Raw genomic sequence first — 21,270 nt, 5'->3', positions numbered from 1 at the left:
CGAAGAGGTGGGAGGTGCCAACCATGTCCCTGGCATGGAAGATAGGGTGAGGATGCCCTGTACCAATGCTGTTGTCCATGAGGTTCAACAATATGAAGAAGAGAGCCTTGAGAGCTTACCACAGGACACAATGTGCTGTACAGAATTCCAGGGTTACATTATCCCCCAGGTGTGTTTCACACATGGATCGATCAGATTACTACAGAGAGGGAAATTGGAAGACTTATCATCACCTGAATGGCCTTGATCTCCCAAAGTCCCAGACAGTGTGGATACAATATATGGTGATTCTCCACTTCAACCCCATTCATGGTGATTTTTCAGAATGTTGTGCAACGACTTGTTTTTATGCTAGAGAACCAGTTTTAGAAATCACTTTCTGACAAAAGAGACAGTGATTTCTTTCTTTATGAAAGAAAGCTGTTTCCTATTATATTTATGTGTACTGTAATCTTCATCTTCTCCCTGAAGGGAGCTGCTCACAACTTTGCACTTTGACTCTCACCATTGGGAGACTCCAAAAAAGTTTAACCCGGTCATTTCTTGGAGGAGAAGGGTCAATTCCAAAAATAGAAAATAAATGCCTTCATGCCTTTTTCTGCAGGTGACCTGATGGGCCCAGGTCCGATTGGAGTTGGTGGCCTATGTGTGGGTGGGATTGGGGCGTTGGGAGAAATCTGGTGGTTATAGGACAGGCATAGGCAAACGTGGCCCCCCAGTGTTTTGGGACTACAACTCCCATCATCCCTAGTTAAGAGGACCAGTGGTGAGGGATGAAGGGAGTTGTAGTTCCAAAAAATCTGGAGGGCCGAGTTTGCCTATGCCTGTTCTAGGAGATAAATAAGTGCCATTAAACTAGCTCTTCCAGTCCCTCACACTCACACTTCAGCTCAAAATTTGTTAATTGGTACACGTGTCTCAAGAAATCCACACATATCTACACATGAGCTTTAAGCATTCTTGCAAGGAGGAAATCTTTTATGTGGAGCAACCGTGTCCCATCCTGGACAAGTATCTGCACTCTGAGAGGCTTCCAACACATATAAAAACATAATAAAACTATACAAGTCTGCTTTCAGATACCTTCTAAAGATTGTAAAGTTACATCTCCATGACCCAGGGGCTGCATAACTCCATACCCCCCAACTTTTCTCTGATGAAAATAGGGACATCCTAAAGACTCTCCCTGGAAAATAGGGAAACTTGGAGGGTCTGTAAGGACTGTCTATCTTGATATATTTTCTTGTCATCATAGGCTTTTTAGAATTGTGCTTTTGTCTCTGGGTCATGTTGTCATGCCACACAACTGTTCCAATTCATTTTTTTTAAAAGTAAAATGCTGTACTTTCTGTCTTTACTTCCTGCCTTTAAAAATTACTTTTAATGCTATCGCCCACCCTCAAAAGGAATATGTCTATTCTCTTGACTGATTATTCTTACACAACTGGGTTGCCACAAGGACTTGTGCTTAGCTACCAAGAATGTGAGAGATAATAATATAGAAGATGCCCAGATCAGCATGTTTACTTGCTTAGGGTCAGGGGTGGGGTAGCAGCAGAAGAATGTGGAGAGAAGGAAGTCGCCTTTTGGGCTTTTTGCTCAAAATATGCTTCTTGTCTCCCTCACCTCCATTCGCCGAAACAATGCATGAAAAGATGTGCCTAATGAAGTTTGAATTACTTGAAAGGGTTTCTCACTGCAGGCATGGAAGAACTAACAGAGCACATTTCTACCTGTTACTTAATGCTATAGATGCCAATAAAAACTTTTCTGCAGCTGAATTTGAATACCTTTGAGGGGAAGACCCCTTGAAGGAGAGGAATGTTGAACTTTCTTCTGCTTCCTCTGGCTTGGATTAAATTTCAATTTGATTTAAATTTCACAGCAAGAGAAAAGTTCTTCCCCTACCCATCTGTTGTTCATGGATGATGTTGTTCTATTTCAGGGTGGTCCAAATTTTGATTGCAAGTGGGCTGCTAGATTACTTCAACACAGCACCTATGGGTCACTCATTGCCATGCTGCACAGCAGGCGCGAGTGAGCCCAAAATTTGACAACCCCCACCAAACTTCATGCTGCCTAAGCCTGGTGCTAGGCTTTGGGAAGGACAAGGCGTGAGGCTCTGGCAGCATTCTAGAGCCCCCTCACTTCCTTTTCAAAGCTGGAAAGCACTAACTAGGCTTTGTGATGGAGACAGGAGGACTCTGGGACCCTGTCAGAGCCAGCCTTCATGCCTCCTTCCTAAAGCCCAGGGCCTTGCTTACCTGACTTTGGGAAGGAATTTGAGCGCTGGGGGAGGGGGCATCAAATGTTGCCAAAGGCCACCAAAAAGGACCTTGAGGGCTACATGTGACCCTAGGGCTGTGTGTTGGACCATAGCGTTTTGCTAAGTTTGGTTACATGTTTTGTTGAGATAGCAACATAACACACAATAAGATTACTCAGGAGTTTTTCCACAAAGAAAGCTTAGCCCTAATTTTTAATTGATATGAAAATGTTCTAGAGGCAGGCATGACAATAAGTATTTCTCAAATATATTAACTTACTACAAAAATATTCTGTTTCCTTCATCCATATCCTATGTCCAAACTAGAGGATGCATCAGGTAAGAAACTTGTGACTGAACGTGACTGAAAATGAAGGATGAACGCACCAAATATTGACAATGTTTTCAATAGCAGATATCGATTGCACATCGGTTATTTGTACCATGCAGTCTAAATTAATGCTTCTTTTCACAAGGGTGATTGCTTCACTATCTGTGTTGTAACACACTTCCTGCTCATCCAGACTGGCAAGCTCAATGTGACTTTCAGGTCGGCTTGTTCATTGGCCATGAAAGCTCTCCCAATTTATTCAGTCTTTGTATGATTTGCTGCACTACATTTGACAAAGGTAGATAAGGCAGTGGAGAGTTATATATTTCCTTTCAGGGTGGGTGTGTGGCTCACTTGATTTCAGTCAAAACTTGGTGGCATATTCAGAATTTATTTGCTGTGAAGTAGAGCAATTACTTCTAGATGCTGGTTGAAATCAGGAGATGCCAGCTCAGATCTGACTAGGAATCTACTCACCGAGGGGTCTGGCCTACCATCCTTACCAGCATTAGGATGGCCATTGATGGATAAAAATGTGAGGTTGTCCGTGATGGGAAGATGGTGGTGTTTGAACATGGATATTATGGTTTAATAATATTATTTCATGGCTGCGTTAAAGAAAATGTACATTGTTGTCCGTAACATGTAATTCTGTACCCAACCTTGATGTTGAAGACATAGAAATTAACCTATTTTCAGCCCAGGTCTAGAGCTTATGTTGATGATTAACCCACCTTTCCTAGTGGAACACATACTGGAAATAAAAGAACTAAGATTATTTGGAGAAGGTTGGAGTTGGAGTTGGGGTTTGGCTGGGGCTCTAATAAGCAGCTGTGTTTTCGCCTTGTCTTTCTTTAGTAGTTTCCTGGATATATTTGACCAAAAGAAGAGCCTTAGAGGAAGATGGAAGTGGCTGTAACAGGAGCTCTGTTCCTTCTCTGGGTTCTCTTCATCTTCATTTTCTATTCCTTAAAAATGTACAAGGAGAAAAGCCAGCTACCTCCAGGCCCCACTCCCTGGTTCTTCCTGGGGAACCTGCTGCAGAAAGATGTCATGCCTCTGAACAAAAACTATTCAAAGGTAAAGCCGTTTCTCATTGCGGTTTCTCTCTGTTCCCTTGTCCCTGTGGCACGGCATAAACAACCATTGTCTGGAATGAAGCAATGTGTAGAGGAGGGACAGAAGGTTAATTGTTCCCTGGCTTGCTTATATACTTTTCCATTCTTCCTTATAATAAAGGCATGCTTTGAAGGGGCCCAGATTTCTGCTTCCTTTCTCTTTCCTTATTTTTATTTGTATTGTTTATTACTTGATTTTACTAGGTTTTGTTTACTGTTGGCATGTGTCTATTTTGCATGCTCTTTAGAGCTTCCCTGAATCAACTTAAGATCCCTCCAGACAATTGGTTTATTCAGCATTCATTCTGATTTGCTTCCACAAAGCTTAAACAGAAGTTACCATAAAAAATAATGTCAAAAATTTGGGGGCGTCTTATACTTGTATACATCTTCCCCCATTTCCTTAAATGGGAGTCCCCCAAAATCACATTTGTTTTGATTTGCTTACAGGCCAGTTCTATGATAATGAGCATTCATTCATTCTTCATTCATTCTGGTTAGCTTGCAGGTTGCTTATAGTTATTTATTCACCACATGCTTTTCAATACATTTCCCCATTACTTTCCAACAAGCATTTTTTAAGTCCATTTTTTTAAAAAGTGGATTTGTTGCACTAGGATTATGTTAACTGCATAGACCCAAGATTTTATCTTGCAATAATAATGACAGTTTGGAGGCACCTAACTGAAGAGAACATTAAATGAAATAGCAATATTCATTTAGAAAAAGCACAGCAGCAGCAGCAGTAATATACATTAGATTTGTACTTCATTTCATTTCATTTATTTATTAAATTTCTATACTGCTCATCATCTGAGGATCACAGGGTGGTTTCCAACATGGAATTTTGAAACCATTAAGTTGCAGGCTAGCTGTATTCGGCTGTATGTGTAAACACACCCAGTCAAAGGGTAGTGTAGGCACATTGCCAAGCCCTGTCCCTTCCACTGCATGATACCTATAACATGTGAAAAGCTCTCCACTACTCATGGAGACTCTTAAAGAATTTAAAACCCTGATTGTGGTTGGCAGGTCACATGGGAGTAAATAATTGTACTGTAATCCATAACAGTATTGTACTGTAATCCTCATAATTGTTAGAAGATCACTTAAGGCAGTTGTAACCAAATGTGAGGGACGCAGGTGGCGCTGTGGTCTAAACCACTGAGCCTAGGGTTTGCCGATCAGAAGGTAGGTGGTTCGAATCCCCACAACGGGGTGGGCTCCTGTTGTTCGGTCCCAGCTCCTGCCCACCTAGCAGTTCGAAAGCACACCAGTGCAAGTAGATAAATAAGTACCGCTCCAGTGAGAAGGTAAACGGCGTTTCGGTGTGCTGCTCTGGTTCGCCAGAAGTGGCTTAGTCATGCTGGCCACATGACCCGGAAGCTGTCTGTGGACCAACGACCACTCCCTCAGCGTATAGAGCGAGATGAGCACCGCAACCCCAGAGTTGTCCGCTACTGCACCTAATGGTCAGGGGTACCTTTACCTTTAACCAAATGTGATAAATAACAAGCTGAAGCCGAACCAGGAAGCATGTCAAGAAGCATGCCCCCGTGTTCATTGATTGGCCTGGGCATAATTATATGGTTATGCTTTAGAGATATGAAGCAGTGGTTGATCATACTGAAATGTATGATGTGATACCTATTGCAGTGTCATACCTGTTAAAGGGGCAGCTAAATTTCTTTTCTTCACGTGCCTGTCTTGCAAAGTGAATCAAATACCTGATGAAGTTGGTGGGGCTGAACATAAGATTTATTTCACAAGATTCTCTTTCTTTTATGGAGGCAGTTCAAAATGTGGTTTCGCCTCATTTAGGAACAGCCTTCTAGCAGCCCATTCTCTAAGGAGCCATCCAGGTGTCCTTTTTATTATGCATTCATGCTTATTTGTACTCATGATGACATTGGAGTCATCATACACAATCCGATTTCCAGTACTGTTTGTACTTGCAAAAGTTCTGAAGTGGACACATTGTTTTGTTCCATTCAGTGCACATCCCATAGCTTCCTGTTCAAATCCTATAGCTTGTTATAGCCCAAATGTTCAGGTGCGTGTTGCTTTTGTTGCACCACAGTATATACAATGTATGGATGTAAATTTTATGAAATAAACAAATGTACCTGTCAGGGTCTGGACTGAGGAGGAATGGTAGGAGCCACCCCCCCCCCCCGAACCTTCCCGAGAACAGGAGGACAGTATAGATTTAGAACAGTGGTCTGCAGAAGGACATAGTTCAGAGACTGCAGAGGGGAAATGCTGGGGAATATTGGGAGAGGAACAGCAGGAAGAAGAAACACCGGGGGAGAGACAGCCAACAGACTCAGAATCTTTGGAAAGCATTCCTGAGCCCCTCTCTCCCAGGACTAGGCATGCATTGAGAGTACTAGAACAAAAAGCTCAGAGGCAGAAAGCCCATATCAGCTGGCGCAGGGATGATGTAGGATAAGAAAGATGGAGGTGGTTGGAATTTACTTGGAGTAATGCCATTATTTAATAGGGACTACATTCCTTTCTCTCTGTGTGTGAATACTGAATAAATTACATGGTAAGGCCTCTTCTTGTTTATCTGCTTTTTTGGCTGCCACTGGGGGGGAGGGATAGGATTCCCTGAATCTTGACATTATCCCTCCAGATGGCAATAATGTAATAACACTGAGGAAGTATTGGGGAACAACTAATAAAGCTGAATTCTGCCACTAATGTGCAGTTACTGCATCAGCAACATGTTGCAGCATATGCCTGCAAAACCCCGCACAAAACAAGTTGCAGGTGCCCTAAATAACACTTTCTTTGTGCCTTCAGCTGGTTGAGAAATACGGCCCTATATTCACAATCTGGATGGGACCCAAACCTATGGTCGTGCTTTGTGGATTTGATGTAGTAAAAGACGCTCTGGTGGATCATGCTGAAGCGTTTGGTGGGCGTATTAACAGCCCCATCATTGATCGAGTGACCAAAGGCCACGGTAGGCTATTTCTTCTTACTTTTTATGTATAGTTTAGCTCTACTTTGATTTGTAATGCAGTCCCCCAAAATGTGCATGATAATTAGCATCATGTATAGGAAAGAAAGAAAAGAAAGACAAACACTATCAAGCAAGGCATTATTTTTTTCTGTGGCTTGCTTCTCCAAAGAACCATTTTTGAAAATCAATTCCCCCCAAAGAAGCTGCTTTTTTTGATCCAGGGAAGCTGTCCCTTATGCAATCACTTAAGAAAATAAATAAACATCAACCATTTATTGAGTCTGCAAACTGAAAATAGCAACAGGATACGTTGCTACCTCTCTCCAGTGCCAATAAAATGTCATTCTGAACATGGGTGACCTGATTTCACCTTCCCACCCCAACTGCAGCTAACAGTGTGGGCTACAGGCAGGCAAGGGGGTGATGCCATGTCTCTTACCATCCGTTATTTACTTTGTTATGTGGCACTGGACATACCTATTTATGCAACCAAAGAAACAAAAATCCCTTACACAACAAGGGACTGGGCTCTTGGGAGCAACAATTAGTTGCCGGATTGTAACTACAAATGGGGATATAATTTTAAGGTGGAAAGCACCAGAACTACCTTTTCATGTAGAAACTTCCTGCTGGTTCCTGTTGGGTCAAGAACTGACAGAATGACCTTCACCCCTTTTTTCCCCCAGGGATAATTAACTCTAGTGACATAGAATGGAGAGAGCTGCGCAGATTCACGGTTATGACACTGAGAGACTTTGGAATGGGGAAGAGATCCATGTCTGAGAGGGTGCAGGAGGAGGCTGTGTGTCTGGTGGAAGCATTGGCAGCCACAAAAGGTAATCTAGCTCATTAAAAAATAAAACTGATAAAGCACTATCCCAGGGCAAGGAGAGGATATTTATTAAATTGAATATAGGAATGGGCACTTATAGTATGTTAGCTTTTGACATTGTTAGAATATGTGGCTGTTAGGCTCAGTGGCAGCAGAGAGGCAAGCTTTTCCCATTTGTCCTTTCAACTCTCTCCACGCTCATGTGAACACCAACTCATGTGTTGTACTTCCACCGTAATATTTTCCACTAATCCAGTAATGCCTATGAGAGAGAATCTACCTACACTTCTTAGGGGTGCACACTGTGTGCAAATTGTTTCAGTGAAAGTTGTTGGGCTTATTTTTATTTAGTGTCAACATGGCCTTGTGGGCCACCTGAAACTCTGTTGCAGGCAATGCTAGCAGAATCAGCATCAGATAAGTTAATTAAGTGGAATGTTACAGCAAAGAAATGAAGGGGGGTTTGATTATTTGGACTGTGGATGGGGTAGGTGGCGGTGGTGGGGAGAGAAGGAAACCCAGTGCCTCTTTTTTCTGCCTCTCACCTCCCAAAAATTATGTTTAATTGCAGTTTTAAAATAAAAATTAACACCGCCCCCCCTAATTGATTTAGGACTGGATACAATTTGAGTGTTGCCCAGGTTGCCCTGAATATTGTGTCGGAGCCAATTTGTGGACCCAGATTCAGGCCTCACATCAGGTCGGTGTCAGGGATACAGCTGCGCACTTTACTACTACTTTTAATTTCTTAAACATTTGGTTCTTGGCACTGATGGAAATGCAATCTACCAGGCTCAAGCTGTTTAAACAGTTTTTAGACTTAATTTTGTATTGGGGTTTGAAGATGGTGGGCTCCACTTTCATCAGGCCTTGCTAACTGTCTTCGGTTCCTCCTACAGGACAGGGCTTTGATCCGACAACTAGAATCACATCCGCTGTTTCCAATGTGATCTCATCAGTCATCTTTGGGACTCGCTTTGACTACGCAGACAAGACCTTCCTAAAGCACCAGCGCATTATAGAAAATGAAGTTGGCCTTTTTCGTACTATCTTGGGACTGGTAGGTTGTTCCTTCTGAGTTGCAAACATTTTCCTCACTATCAGGAAAAGGAAAAACAAATCCTAGCTTGTTGGAGTATGAATGATGGCACGAAGGGATCAGAACTGTGTGCCTGCCTAACTATCAGATGAAAATAATGTTCTGAAAATGTCTTCCACAGGGTTGAGATGGAAATTAACACAACCACAAAGTTCCAATGATTTCAGGGGAGAAACTGGACCCTTGAGCAGGGCAGGCAGCAGAAAAGTTGGAAGACTTACCTGGGCTGTTCACCAATAGCAGCAGATCTCCCTTTCCTTTCCTGACCCCACCACTTTTACTTTCCCATTGCTCCCCCCCCCCCCCATTCGCCTGGCCACCATTTCCCTCTGGATGCAGTATAACTGTAAACATTGCAAGGGCACATTTGTACATCTATAGAGGCATAGGACGCCCTCTGCCACTCTTAGCACCTGAGGAAGTCTGCAGGAAAGGAAAAAATAATTTTTTTCAGGTAGTTGGAGCCTGAGTCATTTAGGGCTTTGTTGTTGTTTAGTCATTTAGTTGTGTCCGACTCTTTGTGACCCCATGGACCAGAGCACGCCAGGCACTCCTGTCTTCCACTGCCTCCCGCAGTTTGGTCAGGCTCATGTTTGTAGCTTCGAGAACACTATCCAACCATCTCATCCTCTGTCGTCCCCTTCTCCTAGTGCCCTCCATCTTTCCCAACACCAGGGTCTTTTCCAGGGAGTCTTCTCTTCTCATGAGGTGGCCAAAGTATTGGAGCCTCAACTTCATGATCTGTCCTTCCAGTGAGCACTCAGGTCTGATTTCCTTAAGAATGGATACGTTTGATCTTCTTGCAGTCCATGGGACTCTCAAGAGTCTCCTCCAGCACCATAATTCAAAAGCATCAATTCTTCGGCGATCAGCCTTCTTTATGGTCCAGCTCTCACTTCCATACATCACTACTGGGAAAACCATGGCTTTAACTATATGGACCTTTGTTGGTAAGGTGATGTCTCTACTTTTTAAGATGTTGTCTAGATTTGCCATCGCCTTTCTCCCAAGGAGCAGGCGTCTTTTAATTTCGTGACTGCTGTCACCATCTGCAGTGATCATGGAGCCCAAGAAAGTAAAATCTCTCACTGCCTCCATTTCTTCCCCTTCTATTTGCCAGGAGGTGATGGGACCAGTGGCCATGATCTTTCTTTTTTTGATGTTGAGCTTCAGACCATATTTTGCGCTCTCCTCTTTCACCCTCATTAAAAGGTTCTTTAATTCCTCCTCACTTTCTGCCATCAAGGTTGTGTCATCTGCATATCTGAGGTTGTTGATATTTCTTCCGGCGATCTTAATTCCGGCTTGGGATTCATCTAGCCCAGCCTTTCGCATGATGAATTCTGCATATAAGTTAAATAAGCAGGGGGACAATATACAGCCTTGTCGTACTCCTTTCCCAATTTTGAACCAATCAGTTGTTCCATATCCAGTTCTAACTGTAGCTTCTTGTCCCACATAGAGATTTCTCAGGAGACAGATGAGGTGATCAGGCACTCCCATTTCTTTAAGAACTTGCCATAGTTTGCTGTGGTCGACACAGTCAAAGGCTTTTGCATAGTCAATGAAGCAGAAGTAGATGTCTTTCTGGAACTCTCTAGCTTTCTCCATAATCCAGCGCATGTTTGCAATTTGGTCTCTGGTTCCTCTGCCTCTTCTAAATCCAGCTTGCACTTCTGGGAGTTCTCGGTCCACATACTGCTTAAGCCTGCCTTGTAGAATTTTAAGCATAACCTTGCTAGCGTGTGAAATGAGTGCAATTGTGCGGTAGTTGGAGCATTCTTTGGCACTTCCCTTCTTTGGGATTGGGATGTAGACTGATCTTCTCCAATCCTCTGGCCACTGCTGAGTTTTCCAAATTTGCTGGCATATTGAGTGTAGCACCTTAACAGCATCATCTTTTAAAATTTTAAATAATTCAGCTGGAATATCATCACTTCCACTGGCCTTGTTATTAGCGATGCTTTCTAAGGCCCATTTGACTTCACTTTCCAGGATGTCTGGCTCAAGGTCAGCAACCACACTACCTGGGGTATACGAGACATCAATTTCTTTCTGGTATAGTTCCTCTGTGTATTCTTGCCACCTCTTCTTGATGTCTTCTGCTTCTGTTAGGTCCTTTCCACTTTTGTCTTTTATTATGGAAATCTTTGTACAAAATGTTCCTTTCATATCTCCAATTTTCTTGAACAGATCTCTGGTTTTTCCCATTCTATTGTTTTCCTCTATTTCTTTGCATTGCTCGTTTAAGAAGGCCTTCTTGTCTCTCCTTGCTATTTTTTGGAAATCTGCATTCAATTTCCTGTATCTTTCACTATCTCCCTCGCATTTTGCTTGCCTTCTCTCCCCCGCTATTTGTAAGGCCTCGTTGGACAGCCACTTTGCTTTCTTGCATTTCCTTTTCATTGGGATGGTTTTAGTTGCTGCCTCTTGTATAATGTTACGAGCCTCCATCCATAGTTCTTCAGGCACTCTGTCCACCAAATCTAAATCCTTAAACCTGTTCCTCACTTCCACTGTGTATTCATAAGGGATTTGACTTAGATTGTATCTTACCGGCCCAGTGGTTTTTCCTACTTTCTTCAGTTTAAGCTTGAATTTTGCTATAAGAAGCTGATGATCTGAGCCACAGTCAGCTCCAGGTCTTGTTTTTGCTGACTGTATAGAGCTTCTCCATCTTTGGCTGCAGAGAATATAATCAATCTGATTTCGATGCTGCCCATCTGGTGATGTCCATGTGTAGAGTCGTCTCTTGTGTTGTTGGAAAAGAGTGTTTGTGATGACCAGCTTGTTCTCTTGACAGAACTCTATTAGCCTTTGCCCTGCTTCGTTTTGAACTCCAAGGCCAAACTTGCCAGTTGTTCCTTTTATCTCTTGACTCCCTACTTTAGCATTCCAATCCCCTATTATGAGCAGAACATCCTTCTTTGGTGTCACTTCTATAAGGTCTTGTAAGTCTTCATAGAATTGGTCAATTTCAGTTTCTTCAGCACCAGTAGTTGGTGCATAAACTTGGATTACTGTGATGTTAAAAGGTCTGCCTTGGATTCGTATCGAGATCATTCTATCATTTTTGAGATTGCATCCCAGTACAGCTTTCGCCACTCTTTTGTTGACTATGAGGGCCACTCCATTTCTTTTACGGGTTTCTTGCCCACAGCAGTAGATATGATAGTCATCCGAACTGAATTCGCCCATTCCCGTCCATTTTAGTTCACTGATGCCCAGGATGTCAATATTTATTCTTGCCATCTCATTTTTGACCACATCCAACTTACCAAGGTTCATGGTTCTTACATTCCAGGTTCCTATGCAATATTTTTCTTTACAGCATTGGACTTTCCTTTCACTTCCATGCATATCCGCAACTGAGCGTCCTTTCGGCTTTGGCCCAGCCGCTTCATCAGCTCTGGATCTACTTGTACTTCTCCTCCGCTCTTCCCCAGTAGCATGTTGGACACCTTCCGACCTGAGGGGCTCATCTTCCAGCGTCATAACATTTATATGCCTGTTGTCTTTGTCCATGGAGTTTTCTTGGCAGGGATACTGGAGTGGCTTGCCAGTTCCTGCTCCAGGTGGATCACGTTTGGTCAAAACTCTCCACTATGACCTGTCCATCTTGGGTGGCCCTGCACGGCATAGCTCATAGCTTCTCTGAGTTATTCAAGCCCCTTCGCCACGGCAAGGCAGTGATCCATGAAGGAGATTTAGGGCTTTAAAAACTAATATTAACACATTGAATTGGGCCAAGAAACAAATTGGCAACGTGTGCAGCTTTTTTAAAACAGAGGTTATGTGAAACTTAAACAGAACCCGAACCAGTAATCTGGATTTTGGACCAGTTGACATTTCTGAGTCATCTTCAAGGGAAGCCCCATCATCCCTAGCCTTTAGGAATGAGGTAAAATGAACCAGAAGCTCAGCAGTTCCTGCTGGATTTCCAAAATAAGTAATTAAAAACAACAACTGCTTTATCACTTTTCAGCCAGAATCTTTGTGGCATACTATAAAAAGATGGATTCGCAATATTTAAGGCTGGATGTGTCATCTTCATTTCAGCTGTACTCTGCTGTCCCTAAAATATTGGACTACTTTCCTGGAAGACACCAAAAGATTTTTTCTGATTGTGATGAGTTGTGTGCTTTCGTCCGTGAGAATGTGAAAGTACACATGCAGACGCTGGATCCTCAGAACATCCGTGACTATATTGATTGTTTCCTTATCAAGTCTGAGAAGGTATGTGGGTCAAAAAATGTGTTTGCACTGGCATGGGTGCCCAGTTATGTCCTAGTCCATGTGGGGAAGGGATACCAGGCCAACCAGAGTGCCCCTCTGTCTTTGCCTCCTCCCCATGCAACTTCTCTCGGCCACTCCTTGCAAGGCATTGTGAATTATTATCATTATTCATTAGGCTGAGGTATCCTGTGCCCAGTTTTAAAGTCTATGCTTAATGTTGCACAAAACAATGCAAGTGCTTACGATAAAAATAAAATTGGTTCACTCAGTTTACAGTCTATATGAGTACCATGGACAGCTACTTTGCCCAAACCAAAATACATAACCAGTTACTCTTTTTTTTACTGCCATCACTCCTATAATTTCTGATCCCATATATTTTCAGATATACAGTCGTACCTTGGGTTACAGACGCTTAAAGTTACAGATGCTTCAGGTTACAAACTAAAAAATAGTACCTCGGGTTAAGAACTTTGCTTCAGGATGAGAGCAGTAATCGCGCGGTGGCAGCGCAGCAGCAGTGGGAGGCCCCATTAGCTAAAGTGGTGCTTCAGGTTAAGAACAGTTTCAGGTTAAGAACGGACCTCCAGAACGAATTAAGTTCTTAACCAGAGGTACCACTGTATATAATCTTGGTTAGCTCTAACATTCCAGTAATCAAACAACACAACGTTTGTAATGCAATGATATGCAAGTGCTTTTCTTTATATTTCAAAAGTAATTCTATTTTAAATACATGTGATTGGATTAAACACCTCTTGGGGTGAGTGCAGGATTTCACCCATGATGCTCATTCGAACAGGCTAAGCTGTCTCCTTTTTGCCATCTTTCTTTATAGTGAAATTTTCTCTCCCCCCCCCCTTTCCCTCTGCCTCATAGGAACAAAGGTCTGCTAGTGACACCTTCAGGACCGAAAACCTTGTCATGACAGTGTTTGGACTTTTTGTGGCTGGGACAGGAACCACAAGCTTTGCCTTGATCTCTGGCCTCATGGTGATGGCTAAGCTGCCACATATTCAAGGTATTCAGATACCCCAGAGAAGTTTAAAGTGGAAGGGTTTTGAGGGCTCCCTGGTGTCTTCAAATGGCACTTATGCCCAGGGGTAGGAACATTGCCAGAAGAGATGGGGCCTCAGAATTCTGGAAGCACATTTTCCAAATGATATTTGTTACAGGAGAAGTCCAGCAGGAGATCGACAAGATGGTAAGGCACAGAGGAATGAGTGGAAATCACTCAAGAGGAGAATTTGTGTTTGCATGAGTTTTCATGATGTCGGAGAGTGCCCAAGTTTTTCACTCTGTCAGATGAGAAGCAGAATCTGAATCCAGGAAATACATCTCTTGAGTCTTTTTCATTACAGCAAAAGTCCAACAGGAAATTGATGAGGTGATGAGTGCCACCCGTGCCCCTAGCATGGAAGATCGTGTGAGGATGCCTTTCACCAATGCAGTTATCCATGAGATTCTACGATACCCACCATCAATTAATGAGACCATTCCCCGTACAATGTCTTGTGATACAAAATTCAGGGGGTTCACCTTCCCTAAGGTATGATGGCCCAGCATTTTGCCATGATAATTGTGGAGAAGAAATGGAGCAGTTCTAGGAACTGATTGTATAAATGGTCCTGGACTGCCCTCATGGTGGCAGGGATGAGAACAGTAGTGGAGATCAGTAGTGGAGATCAGTAGTGATTTTGTTGGCCTAAGCAAATGAGCTGAAGGAACTAGTAATAGAGGAGAATTTTGTTTGTTCGATTCACATTTTAAAATGAACCAACGGAATTAGTCTTTCACAGAGCTATGCATACAAAATGCATCTTTTATGGGGAAAATGTGTACTAAAATCAATGGTTTAGTGGGAAAATGCACAAAGAAACACACATAAATATATTTTAGATTGAGAATGGGTACATAAATGTATATTTTAGGGGAAAGTGCATACAAAAAGATGTAGAATATAAATGCTAGTGTTTGGTGAGGTTTTAAAACAGAAATTGTCTGATGGGATGGAGCAGAATTATGACTGAATGCTGGTGGAACTGTCACAGAACAGAACTATAATGATCCCTCTGCCCCCCAAAGGAGCTGATAGATGCAGCCAGCTGTTTATGCTCCAATTTCATAATTTTTTAAAAAGGAATTCTACTGGTCATATTGATTGGAATGGAATGTAAGGCACATTCCTCTGACCCAGGCAGAATTCCAACATATGCCACAGCGTAGGCACCGGCAGATATTCCTTGTCGACCTCCCCGCTGCGCCACTCTGCTGATATGCAGGCGAGGTCTCAGCGTTTCTTCTCAGATGTGTGAGAGGAACACACCGTTCTTCCTCTCTCCCCTTTGGTGTCCCCCAGGGAGGGGAAAAAAGCAGACAGAAATCTATTTACATCCTTTATTTCTGTCTCTTATATCAGTACAGAGAAACATGTCTGCACTCAACAACAGTAAGAAGAAACTCCACCCATGTACTTCCAGTACGGGTCATATGACACACACACTGAGCTAACATCCGGTGCTCAGTACTGAATGGACTGCCCCTTTGTTCCCATGGCAACAGTCACAAACATCCTGTCTGGCTTTCCAGCCACAAGCAGCTGACTGAGCTGCTAGAGCCTTTGCTTGCTGCAGCATTGGTGCTTTATGGTAACAGTGTGTACTTGAGGACTAATACAGGAGTGGAACAGAATAAATCCGCTCATCCCTAGTGGAATCCCATTCTTCTAAGTTAGCATCCCCATTTTATCATTTTATCATAGTATGGCTATTTCCTAGATAGTCATGAATTGAGACCAAAAATGTAAACCTGCCATTTTCTATCCCTGAAGGGCACTGCTGTTGCTCCAATGTTCACAACTGTGCACCGTGACCCTCTCCAGTGGGAGACTCCCAAACAGTTCAATCCTGGACATTTCTTGGATGTGAAAGGCCAGTTCAAGAAGAAAGATGCCTTTATAGCCTTTTCGGCAGGTAACTATATGAGCCTGTGGTAACTTCTGTGCATACAATGCCATTTCCATTTTCTTTCAAGAGACAGTGTAAGGAAAGAGATATGGCTGCGCTGTGGTCTAAACCACTGAGCCTCTTGTGGTTCCCAATCAGAAGTCGGCGGTTTGAATCCCCGCGGCTGGGTGAGCTCCCATTGCTCGGTCCCAGCTCCTGCCAACCTAGCAGTTCGAAAGCACACCAGTGCAAGTAGATAGATAGGTACCGCTGTGGCGGGAAGGTAAATGGCATTTCTGTGCACTGCTCTGGTTTCGCCAGAAGTGGCTTAGTCATGCTGGCCACATGACCCAGGAAAACTGTATGCAGGCATATGCCAGCTCCCTCGGCCTGTAAAGTAAGATGAGCGCTACAACCCTAGAGTTGTCCGTGACTGGATTTAACTGTCGGGTCCTTTGCCTTTACCTTTACAAAGGACCAGCCTTTTATTCTTCTGTACAATATCTCTGGAAAGGAAGTGAAACAACATCATTTCCATTGATGCTGGGATTGTTTTGAACTGTCAACAGACCCCATGTTTTGCAATTTCCCTGAAGGATTACATGGGACCCTGTTGTAAGCTGATGGCATGCACCACTTTTTACACGGAGGCAGTACCCTCCGTCCAGCTTCTAATAGGCTTCTTCTCACAAAGCACTGTGATTTGAAGTAAAATGAGAGACCTATAAAGTCATTCCCTGGTTGGACATGCAAGTCTTGTAATTATATTTCCCTCCCTGGTATTTTCTGTGAGTAGGGGATGGCAGAAAAACATGTGATATTGTTTGAAAAAAATTAAAGTACATCTGGGTCAGGAGTCACTGTGCGTGCAGTGTGGGGCTAGAAAAGGGTAAATAAACTGGAATCTTTGGAAAACATGAAGTTAAATTCCTCCCATTCTGTGGTTGGAGAACTGCATCAGAAAATCTGTACAAGTGAAAATTTTGAAGATTGGTTGTGTTTCCGTTCTCATATGGTTTCAGAAAGGGTGCATTTGATAGACTGAACTTTAAATGGGAACTGAATCTCATGTTTCCCCATCTCTATGTCAGGCCATTCATAATATTATTAGTCTTAGTCTTACTCTTAGTTTTAGTCTTGACTTTAGTATTCCTCACCTTTTCCCATAATGTGACTCAATATATTATACTCTAGCTGCAGTACATTTTTGGGGGTGCATTAGTATTTCCAGTCCCCAAACCAACATTGCATGAATTCACTAGGGGTGGAACTGCACACAGGAAATATAAAGCTATAAATAAGTCAGAAATTAAATTGTTACAGTGGTGCCTCGCAAGACGAAATTAATTCGTTCCACGAATTTTTTCATCTAGCGAATTTTTCGTCTTGCGAATCACGGTTTCCCATAGGAATGCATTGAAAATCAATTAATGCGTTCCTATGGTCAAAAAAAGTCCAAACAAAGCCAAATTTGGTACAACAAGAGTTTATTAAGTGCTCTTTAAAGTCACACATACTGTAAAGAGCATTTCAAAAATTTAAGGAACAATAAATTAAGTTTCTAAACATGACAGAAAAACATTTAAAAATCAACAAAGTGTACAGTACATTTTCTAAGACTCTGGGGGACAACTCGAAGAAGGTTCCTCTTCCACTCTTTGCTTCTTGCTGAAGAACCTGTCCATGGTCTGCTGCTTCATCCACCTTTTCAGCACCTCCCTGAAAGGCGACATGACCCTCGTATCAAAAGTGTTCGCAAGGTCATGTGCCACGTGCTTGTCAGGGTGGTGCCGCTGTGCAAAGGCCTGCACATCCTTCCACTTCAGGCAAATGTCCCTCAGTTCTTTGGAGGACAGCCGTTCCTCAGTTGCTTCCTCCTCTTCCAGTGAGGCCTGCTCCTGCGCAGCCTCTGCCTGCAGTTCGACCAGCTCCTGGGTGGTCAGCTCGTGGTCTTGCTCCTCCACCAGCTCACTGATGTCCTCCTCTGTGACCTCCAGGCCCATGGTCCTCCCCAAGGCAACAATGTCCTGCACCACTGTTGACTCTGTTGCATCAGAGTCACTTGGTGCCACACAGTCCGGCCACAGGCTGCGCCAAGCGCAATTCAAATTTCTCTGGCTGATCCCGTCCCAGGCCCTGGTGATCATCTTCAAGCAGGTGACGATGTCGAAGTGGTCTTTCCAGAATTCCCGCAGGGTGATGGTGGTGCAACCAGTCACCTCGAAGCATCGCCTGAAAAGCTCCCCCAGCCCCTCCCCAACTGTTGCAAACCCCTCCCCAACTGTTCCCCCAGCCCCTCCCCAACTGTTGCAAACCCCTCCCCAACTGTTTCCCCAGCCACCCACCACAGAGAAATTCAAATCCAGATTTTTTTTTAAAAAAACAGCAGAGTGGCCCAATGGTCACAGAAAATCATAAAAATGCAGGAAAAAAACCACAAGCTTCCAGATTCTTGCAAACCCCTCCCCAACACCAAGTCCTTGAATTCCAAACACCCCAACCCAAAATCCAAAACCCCCAAAAAAAGTTTTAAAAGCTTAACTTACCAAATGGCTGCAAAAGAAGTTTTGGAAAAGCTTCAAAAATCACCAAAGTCTTTAAAAACCTCAAAAAAGGCTACTATGTACACTGCGTTCTATGAGTTGCTCCTCGAAGTCAAGTCAGAACTGTATTAACGGTGTTAAGAAAAAGGAAACAAACTTGCAAGGCGTTTTCATCTTGCGAAGCAAGCCCATAGGGAAATTCGTCTTGCGAAGCAGCTCAAAAAACGGAAAACCCTTTCGTCTAGCGAGTTTTTCGTCTTGCGAGGCATTCGTCTTGCAGGGCACCACTGTATATTATTTAATTACATAGAAAAGGATTTTTGCTCTCCACCACCATCTGGTGTTGCATGTTTATAACACATTCAAAACATAATTTTTTTGACTAATGGAGCTGAGTCCTAGGTTTCCTGCGCACTGTGTAGATTTTTGGGTTACTGGTTAGCTGTGTCTTCTTTTTCTTTGCCAGGGAAGCGGGCATGCGTTGGGGAAGCCTTGGTGCGAATGGAGCTCTTCCTGTTCTTCAGTACTCTGCTCCAGAACTTCACCTTCCAGCTGGTTGGAGCTGCAAAAGATATGGATTTAGCCTCTTTGTTTACGGAGTTCAGAGCTAAAAATGTCTGTCCTCTGATGAAAGCCACCAGACGTTCAGTGTGATCTTGTGACAAAAGATAAGCAGAAAGAATGTGGTCAGTGGCTCCCAGAATATTTGTAGTAGGTAGAACAGGAGTACTGTGAGGTGCCTTCCTTCACTCATTCAACACCTCTCAGTTTCACATAAGGGTAATAGCCCTAGATATCAGGTATTAAAAGTTTTCTTAGCATGGCAAACGAGAAGAGCCTTTGACCTTTCAATCCCTAATGTCCAGTCAACTGTTCATGGGCTCATTAGCACTTAATAAAATGTTCCACATCATCAACTATTGCAGTGTGTGTATGTGTTTTTTAATTCCCCCCTCATATACTGTTATAAACATTTGCTCTCTTCTGCAGATTATATTGAGGGGTTTTTTTGTTCTCTCAAGTATACATGGTTTCTTGATTTCAGTTCAACTACAAGTAGGGCTGGGCAATATCTGGCTTTCAACATCGCAAAATATCCTCAGGTAAATATTGCAATATACCGATATATCACAATGTCTGAAATCAGGATGGAGCTATGTAGAGGCATTGGCTGGCTTAATGGTCCCCCCCCCCCATTGTGATTTTGCATGGCACACGTGCGCACACACATCATGATTCACAATATATTACCAGGTCAAAAATTATGAAACCGACAGCACAATATAGATTTTAAACTGGTTTTGGATGCTATATTAATATATCGCCCAACTACTAATAGGGATGAAAGTGGATTTCATTTTCATTTTCTCTTTTTTTTAATGATCATGCCCGGATTGGAACACAAGCATTCAAATCAGATTTCATGTCTATAGACCTTTCTGAGGATGATGATTTTTATTCACCCCACCCCCACCCCTTCATTTTAACAAGGCAGTCTGTGGACTTTCTGTCAATTTCCCCCTTTCTTCTTAAAAACTATTTCCAGCCACTTGAAGCAGCTAGAAAGCACCGTGTTTGCTGTGTTCATTGAAATGTTTTAAGTAAAAAAGCCCCTGGAAGTGGCAATGCATTGCTGCTGGCCACATTTTCCTGACTAATTCTATGTATACCACAAAAAGAGCCTAAGTCCCAAGCACTCACTGTCCAAATTGTGCTCACTGTGTGAGGGGGAAGCTTGCCTTGCCAGTTCAAAGCCCCTTGCAGAGATGTCACTGTGACATAATATTAAACTGCAAAGAACTCATGATGATAAGGATCAGTAGGCTGAGTCACCTCTGCAAAGCAAGTCAAATAGGTGGCGATTTTGCTGCCAAAACTAGTAAAGTGAGCACAGCGCCATGCTTTTGAAGGTGAAGGAGCAGTAGGTGAAGGGGCAGTGTTGGTCCAGAAGAATTGTAGGTTTTTCTTTCCATTTGTCGGAAGTGTTGGTCAGATTGCAAAAGTCACAGATCCTTTAGAAGCCTGAATCCCACCTCTCTAAGGGCAAAACTAGATGATGTGCCAATTGCAGAAATGCAATCAGATTCCTCATCTTATCCTCCAGATAACCCTGGAGAAGCCTAAACAGCCTCTGAAAAAGATAGATGACAAAGGTGGTAGATACTTCCAAAACCAGAAATTCCACCTTTCTGAACTTGTATCTATTTTGTGTTTTGTCAGAAGCAAATGTAGAGGTTATGATTAAAATGTCCTGAATTGAAGGCGAGAACTCTTTTTTGTTTTTCATAGTAGGGTAGTAGAGGGAAATTCAGCAGGTGAAGGTTTTCTCACTTGTGTCAAACTGGATTCTTCTTCTGCACAAGAATTCTGGTGCTGCCTTATGTTGCATCTGGTCATGGTACTGTCAGAGTGATGGGTCAGATTACCCAGTAATTTCTTGTGGTGTTCCAGGAAGCAGAAAGATTACCCTAGAATGGATTACCCCACTGTACCGTCTTTCTAGCTTACAATACTCAAGGCAGTATACAAGCTGAAGAAACAAAGAATGTACACCTTATAACAATCTAATGCAATACAAAAATGTGATAATAAAACATAACATATCCATCCCACCTCCTGGGCATGTTTATGACCACATGCTGTGGTAATTCAGCAAGGTTTGGAAAGCGTTCTCCCTCCCTGGTGTCAGTGGCAGATCTTGGGGTCTCAAATTCCAGGGGCCAAAAATTTGGCACTCCAGCCTCTTGAGCTCCATTATAAATAAAAGCTGTGGCATCTCGGAAGCTCTGTGCCCAGTGTCACCAAACCCATTGCACTTCCTTAAATCTGCTTCCGCTGGTATGTTCACCTGACATGCACACTGTAAGGGTTCCAAGCGATTGCACGAGAGCAAGCAGGCAATTACCTGCCTACTTGGTAGTAAAGCCTT

General features: G+C 43.0%; 1 protein-coding gene across 1 annotated transcript in view; it reads left to right on the top strand.

The window, feature by feature from the left end:
* LOC114590726 (cytochrome P450 2C20-like) overlaps positions 1 to 19,258 on the top strand; it is a 37,159-nt gene extending 17,901 nt beyond the window's left edge. Inside the window, exons 2-10 of the mRNA XM_077924306.1 lie at positions 3,456 to 3,677; positions 6,524 to 6,686; positions 7,373 to 7,522; positions 8,418 to 8,578; positions 12,677 to 12,853; positions 13,733 to 13,874; positions 14,215 to 14,402; positions 15,684 to 15,825; positions 18,808 to 19,258. Coding sequence (XP_077780432.1) covers positions 3,501 to 3,677; positions 6,524 to 6,686; positions 7,373 to 7,522; positions 8,418 to 8,578; positions 12,677 to 12,853; positions 13,733 to 13,874; positions 14,215 to 14,402; positions 15,684 to 15,825; positions 18,808 to 18,995 — 1,488 coding nt within the window. The 5' untranslated portion in view covers positions 3,456 to 3,500 and the 3' untranslated portion in view covers positions 18,996 to 19,258. The remainder of the gene's footprint in view (positions 1 to 3,455; positions 3,678 to 6,523; positions 6,687 to 7,372; positions 7,523 to 8,417; positions 8,579 to 12,676; positions 12,854 to 13,732; positions 13,875 to 14,214; positions 14,403 to 15,683; positions 15,826 to 18,807) is intronic.
* Positions 19,259 to 21,270: the final 2,012 nt, after the last annotated feature.

This window comes from Podarcis muralis, chromosome 2 (assembly GCF_964188315.1).
Source record: "Podarcis muralis chromosome 2, rPodMur119.hap1.1, whole genome shotgun sequence".
Classification (NCBI taxonomy): domain Eukaryota; kingdom Metazoa; phylum Chordata; class Lepidosauria; order Squamata; family Lacertidae; genus Podarcis; species Podarcis muralis.
Note: the sequence above shows the minus strand (reverse complement) of the source record. Positions and strands in the feature narration are given on the sequence as shown.